The sequence below is a fragment of the Geospiza fortis genome, unplaced genomic scaffold, assembly GCF_000277835.1.
Source record: "Geospiza fortis unplaced genomic scaffold, GeoFor_1.0 scaffold70, whole genome shotgun sequence".
Taxonomy (NCBI): Eukaryota; Metazoa; Chordata; class Aves; order Passeriformes; family Thraupidae; genus Geospiza; species Geospiza fortis.
This window is the reverse complement of record NW_005054317.1, coordinates 6323167-6330089: the sequence shown is the minus strand read 5'-3', so window position 1 is coordinate 6330089 and position 6923 is coordinate 6323167. Positions and strand designations below refer to the sequence as shown.

The following is a 6923-nucleotide window of genomic DNA, read 5'->3' as shown; positions in this document are numbered from 1 at the left end:
GGCGGGACCCCGCGCCCCTGCGCCAGCAGGAGCCCAGGAGTGACCCTGTGGGGTCCAGGGAGCTGGGGTCCTCAGCCGGACAGTTAAATACATTAACTACTCATTACATTAAAATTCAACCTCTTCTCTTTTGCAGAGGGCTAAAATGATGTCAGTGTTTCTATCATTATCTTCAGGTCCAGTCACAAAGCATACTCTGTAATAGCCAGAGGTGTTCTGGCGATCAAAGTGTAGAATGTAATATTTAATAAAATAATGTTTTCCTCTCCCTCTCACTAGGTCAGACTGCAAACCCAGCCTAAGCCACAGCCTGGCCAGGCCCCACTCTATTCTGGGACCTTTGACTGCTTCAGAAAGACTCTTGTTGGAGAGGTACTGTGACACCTGCCAGATATATCAGTTGTTTCTGTACAATGTAGGAATGAATCCTACAGAGAAACTCTGGTTGTCAGTTAAATTGATTCTAATTAACATTTTTAAGCAGATTGCAAAACTTGGGGAATACTTAGCATACGTGTGCTCCAGGTACACGTATCTTTGTTTTGCTGAGAAATGTTTTGGGTTCAAAATAGCATGATATTAACTAATGTCTGAAGTTAGACTGGAGTAAATGTTGGCAGTTGCTTTTTGGCCTTTGGATTTTGCAGGTATTTGGAGTCATCTCTGGAAATTCTAAAATGGGTAATGACTTTTGTTGACACAAGCAGTACTTTAACTTTCTTCTATAAGGTGTTATGCCACCTGTGAGAAGGCAGAGGATCTTTAATGTATAGTTTTTTTTATATTTTTCTTTTTTTGAGAGCAGAGTGTCAATTACAGTAGTTGTTCAACCTTCTCTAGAAAGTGGACAGTGTTTTTTACTCCTGAATCATCATGATCATGCTGTTGAGCTAGTCTGTTTTGTTTTTAGAAAGGCACACAGCCTTGATTTAAAGTCTTTAATTGGCAGATAGTCCAATTTTCTGCTTTTTAAGTTTTCTCAGCAGCTATTTACCATTTAGAAATTATGTCTGTAAAGCCCAGCTGTTTATCTGCTTGCCTGAAGTCTCATTTCTAAGTGCTGGATCTTGTTAGGTAACTCCCTGCTGAATGAAAGATCTGCCTCAAAATCTGAAATCTCCTTCCATTGTGGTATTAACAGGTTGTTATATAACCAAAGCAAATCTTGTTTGCCTGGTCTCTCCCACAAAGGAGTGGAATGCTGTGCCAGCTCTGAATCCCTGGCAGTTTTTAACACCCCTGCTGCAGCACGGACGTCAGAGCTGAGCCATAATAACAGCCTTGTGATGGGAAGTTCAAAAGCACTGCTGCCTCTCCACTCCTACTCAATACTCATCCATTTCTGCGAGGAAAACTACTGAACCTCTCTGCCAAGGCCTTTTGCTTCCCAATGCCCAAGGGGAGGTTGAGCAGCAGTGGTTGATCTCTCAGCCAGGTGCAATTTCATGGCAGAGCCAGTTGTGCCTGTAAGACTTCAGCATATACTGGGATGAGCTGGTTTATTGGGACAGGGGGAGGAAAGGGGTGCAGAGACCAGCAAATATTTAATTTATGTGTCTAGCCTTTATCTAGGAAGATAACTCTCCTTTTTATTGGACCAAGTTCAATTTAAAGGCAAGAGAAGTGAAATAAATACAGCTGCTGTGTTCTTCATTAGAACTCTTTCATATGTGTAGCCTATGGAAGGAAACATCAGGAATGTATAAAACATTAGGGATGTGATATTGTGTGGGGGAAAAGTTTGGATTTAGGGTAGGAAACAAAAAATAATTTGCTCTTGACTCTGTTGCAAAGTGAATTCATGTGGGGAGTGAAGGAATTCCAGTTGCTCTCCTGGCTCTTCCTTTAGTTAAAAAGTGAATTCATTTCAGTGTTCTCAGGTTCAGTGTCAGCATTTTACACTACTGCATTTGACAGGTTACCTATAAGACACAGGGGCATTTCTGTGTGCAGCTGAGAGTGTTCTCTCTTGACATAATCTATTAAGGCTCTTACTCAGGGGGCTTTTACCTTCACTTCTCATACTTGAGATGTACATGCAGGTGATGAGTATTGCTCTAGAAGGGCATCAGTGGTGCCAGGGTTTCCCAGGAAGGATAACTTTCCTCTGCAGCAGTCCCTGAGCCTCAGCTAAACATGTATAACTGCAAATGAGCAATAAGCCCCTTTATTGCTCTGATCAATTTGACTGTTCGATAGATCCTATCCTGCATTGTTGCCTTTCTCCTCTCAACAAGTTGAAATGTGTGCAAAGTTTATGCCAAACCAAGTAATTCCTGTGCTAATGTTTCTTGCAGGGAGTCCAAGGCTTATATAGAGGAATGGCAGCTCCTATCATTGGGGTGACGCCCATGTTTGCTGTGTGCTTCTTTGGATTTGGCTTGGGAAAGAGACTCCAGCAGAGAAATCCTGACGATGTTTTGACGTGAGTTCCTGGTTAATCAGACGGTTGGGAAAGGCATCCTGAGGCTGCATTGTCACACGCTGAGTTGTGGTGTCAATTGGTGTCTTCTCCTAGGTTATAAATATAGTTCTGAAAGATAAACCACTCATGTTTTAATGCTTCTGGAAGCGTGGGAGTGATAGCACAGGCTAAAACAGGCACTGTGTGGGCAGGTGAGATGCAATTCCCTCTCTACGCAAGAAGGAGCCACGAAGGAACAATTCTGGTGTGGATGAGCACAGTGAGAGTTATGTAATGATTGCTTGCCAACAGGCTTGCTATTAACACAAACTATGGGAGCAATAAATTCATGGCCAAGCCTGAATTGATAGCATTCACAGCCCTGATTCTCCTTTCCTTGTTAGTTATGAGTCTTCTTGTGGCCCTTCATTAGGATATGATAACAGCCATAAAAATGTTTTATTATTATTTCTGAAAAGAGGTGTTTATGAGCAGCCCTCCTCTCAGGTGTGTCTGACCTTCAGAAACAGCAGTAGGAAGCTCAGAAAACTTGGTGGGGCTTTCTACAAGCCAACCTGTGCATGAGGAGAGCCCCCCAGCCATAAAGTACTCCTGTAATGGGTTTGCCAAGCTGTGATTTACAGCTCCACAGGGACTGGGCTGTTGCTTAGCAAGATTTTATCCCCTTATTTGTGAGCTAGGTAGGAGCTCTGTCAGAAAGCAGGAGCCCATCATGTAGAGCCAGCTGTGGTGGGGTTTTGGTTTCTGTTGGAGCCTTGTCTGCGCAGGGCTGGTGTGAGCTCAGCTGGCCCTGCAACACGAGCTGCTGCCAACACAGCTCCCATTGCTCAGGGGGAAGCAGTGCTGAGGTGCTGGGGAACTCTCACTTACCCTCTCTCACACCATGGCAGTGTCCTCATGCAGGCAAGACTGAAGGGAAAGGCCAGGGCAACAGCAGGGAGTGAACAACAAGTGCACCATGACTTAGTCCCAGCAGCCTCATCACCTCAGTGCCTTGTGTTTTATACACGTGGTGCCAACAGGAAGTTCTAAGGAGCAAGCTGGAGAAGGACAGTGTAGTTTTTTGAGTCTTTTTATGTAGAATTTCTCTCAAGCAGAGCAGTGGGAAAGAACAGATAGCATATATGCTGTCACTGTGCTCAGCTGTGCTGTTCTGTGGGTGCAGACCTGACACAGTGAAGGTACAGTGAGCTTGGCACATGAGACCCAAAAATAAAGGTCAGGCTCCCGGTGCTGTGGTTATGGGTCTAGAGGCAGGCTGGATGGTTGTATTTCCCATGCTGATTTTGAAGGGAAGTTGTGGAAGGAAGAAGATGGGGAGAAACCTGAGGAGCCTATCCTGCCTTTTCTGGGGCTGAATGATCCCAAGGTGAGCTAAAACCCTCTAAAGTTAGTTTGAGTAGGAGGTGCATGTGAAGTGGCAGGGGAGGTCTGAATGGTCTGGAAGATATCATGGGAATTAGAGTAGAGAAAGGTGTAAGAGTTGGAATAGAATGCCATCTCTTGGGCAAGTGGAGAGAAGTGGAAGGTGTGGAATTTGATTAAATTGAGATGTTAGGTCTTCTTACTAGGGGAGGTAGTAGGAGGCTGGATATAAAGATAGTTTTGTGATGGAGAAACTCAGCTTGTTTAAGGGATTTTTGTCATGGAGACTTTGCCATGTGAAGGCAGGTGCTGAGTGTTTGGGATAATGACAGGTTGGTAGGACAGACTCGACTTTGGGAGGGTTTTGGAAAGGAGGCTTCTGGCTGCACAAGCAGGAATATCTGTGGAATCTGGGGTCACTGAGAAGAGTATGGGGGACTGGAGGAGGAAGAGACTGAAGTGAAAGGGAATGAAAATGAATGAGGAATGCTATAGCAAGAAATGTAAGTAGAAGGGGTATTAGCAAATAGAATGGATATGAAGAGCTGGGTTGTGGTTGCTGTAGGAACCAGTGCTTTGAGTCCTAGAGATCTGAAATGTTTAGCTCTGCATTGTCAAGGCACTTCTGCACTGATAAAAGCAGTGTTTGCATTTCAAGTTCCACTGATGTGGAACAGCATCACCTGGGGATGTAGGGGTCTTTCTGCCCTTCATTTCCTGTGTGCTGTGTTGTGTTAGGGTCTTTTCTGTTTCCTTGGGGCAGATATCCTCAGCTGTTTGCTGCTGGCATGTTGTCAGGAGTGTTCACAACAGTAATCATGGCTCCAGGAGAGAGAATCAAGTGCCTTTTACAGGTAAGGCATTGGATGGTGGTGATGGGAGTTTAATTTTAGGGGTCTTGTCTTTCCATAGCAGGAATTTCTTTGGTTAGTGCATTTACTCTGTTCTGTTTTTTGACAGGACTGAGACAACTGTCATTTAATGCAGCTGTGTCATGAAGAAGCATTAAACAAACCCACCATGACAGTATAAGTACACACAGCAGTAATTGCTCTATTCATTTTACACATCTCAAGCTTTATGCTCTGAGACACTCTATGAGGCATCCATGGATGCCTTAGTCCACTTCAAAGTATGGAAAAGTCAATTTTTTCTGAATGAAACTTTTCCTTAAAAAAAATGGTGTAAACCTGCTAGATCATGAGACTCTTTCTGGTGTAAAGAAGTCCTGTTACCTTGACAGTTCCCATGCAGAGCTAAGGAATGCATTTCCAAACAGTGTTCTGACATTTGGGTGGCTGTTAGCTCTGCACCTCCTGCGGGGGTTTGAAAGTATTGTTGGGAAATGCAAACCTGAACAAATGAAATGCCATCTTTAGCAGGTGTGGGAAGCTCTGCTTGTTTCAGACTGTGTTGAACTCTGTTAATACAGTGATGGGTGGTCACATGTTAGTTCTGACAGACAGGATGTTATCATGAGAGATTTTATACACATACAAATGGTTTGAATTTCACTATTTGAAGACTACTTTTTGTCGGTGTGGAATTACCTAAGTGACTTGAGTTATTTCAAACTTAACACTGTGGAAAAATAAAGGAGAATCTGTTCTCTGCATGGAACAGTAACCACAGCCTCAGCTTCAATGTGAGAGCTGCTGGAGGAAGTGAGGCAGAGGCTCCCTAGGCAGGAGCGTGTGCTCCTTCCTCTCTGGAAACACATGTGAGGAATGACTCTGCATCGACCAGAAACCTTCAGTGGTCAGAAACTCTCACTTTAACCCTGCAGATCCAGGCAGCTACAGGTGAAACCAAGTACAGTGGCTCCCTGGACTGTGCCAAGCAGCTGTACCGTGAGTCCGGGATCCGCGGCGTGTACAAGGGAACCGTGCTGACCCTCATGAGAGGTGAGGGACAGGGCTGGCCCATCCCTGCAGGATGACAAGCCTGACTCAGGATGGGAGATCTCACTGTCCCTTTAGGCAATTGGAGGGGCTGTGTCACCCATTTTCTTTTTCTTCTTCTTTTTTTTTGTTTTTTTTTTCAGTCTGCAGAGCTACTCCAGTGCCTCAAAGGGCCTGAGAAATAAACATGAGATTCTCAGTGGGTGAGGAAGAGATTAGATGACAAGGATCAGAGGGATATAGGAAGTAATTAAGATCTGAGAAGCCAAGAGGAATGAGAGACTTCAGGAGAGGAGCAGAGAGAACAAAGAGAAGAGAAAAATGCAGAAGTGGGCTTTTAAAAAAAAAATATTTTGTTCTTTTTTTCTTCTTTTCTTCCTCCTTGAGGGAAGGCTTATGCCTCTCTGTGACTGTTGCTGTATAATACTGACTGCTTTAAAATATGTGGTGGCAGCAGTTATGCTTTCTACCCTTTTGAGTCTGGGTTATTTTGAACTGGGATGTCGTGACCCCTCTCTCAAATACAACAACAACTAAGTAATTGTGCCAGGCCCAGAATCCTTTACGTATTTTAGTAATTTCCCTTTGAAAAACTGAAATTTCTGTATTTTGTTACTTCAGTTTAGGAATTGGTTCTATCCTCTGCTTCTCACACAAGTGTAGCAGCCTGCAGTGTAACTCTGGCAGTGTCCTAGATAGGGGTTGCTTCTCCAGTTTAGGTATGGAATAAGAATAGGCTGTGGGAGTAGCTTAAAAAAAACCAAATGACCCATCACATGCAGAAAAAAATCCCCAAAATTGAATCATTAGAACTAATAGTGTGCAAAATTCATGAAATTCCTGCGCTGCTGTGATGTGCTGTGCAGAAATTTGGACAGTTTAGAGCTGTCTGATCATTAGTGTAATGTATCCAGGTTACAGCCTGGTTTGAAAGGCTGTTGACAGAAAAGTTATTTTCCAGTTCTTGCCATTAGCACCTGCTCTCCATGGGAAAGTTCAGCCTCCTCTGTCTGAGGCAGCAGAAGATTTTTATTTTGTTTGTAGAAGAGGTTCAGAGAAAAAAATCTGTATGTACTCAGTGGTGCTGCTGGGCTGGCATGGGGCTGGGGTGCCTCTGGGCTTCCTTTGGTTTCCCACTCCTCAGAGCCTTTGCTGTTTACCCACCAGACGTCCCGGCCAGCGGAATGTACTTCATGACGTACGAGTGGCTGAAGAACATTCTGACCCCGCAG

The 6923-nt window shown here is 44.2% G+C and overlaps 1 protein-coding gene across 1 annotated transcript in view; it reads left to right on the top strand.

The window, feature by feature from the left end:
* The first annotated feature begins 272 nt into the window (after window positions 1-272).
* The window catches only part of SLC25A20 (solute carrier family 25 member 20), a 10449-nt gene continuing 3798 nt past the window's right edge, over window positions 273-6923 (top strand). Inside the window, exons 1-5 of the mRNA XM_031056389.1 lie at window positions 273-372; window positions 2298-2425; window positions 4554-4644; window positions 5577-5694; window positions 6859-6923. Of these exons, the coding sequence (XP_030912249.1) occupies window positions 2322-2425; window positions 4554-4644; window positions 5577-5694; window positions 6859-6923 (378 nt within the window). The 5' untranslated portion in view covers window positions 273-372; window positions 2298-2321. The remainder of the gene's footprint in view (window positions 373-2297; window positions 2426-4553; window positions 4645-5576; window positions 5695-6858) is intronic.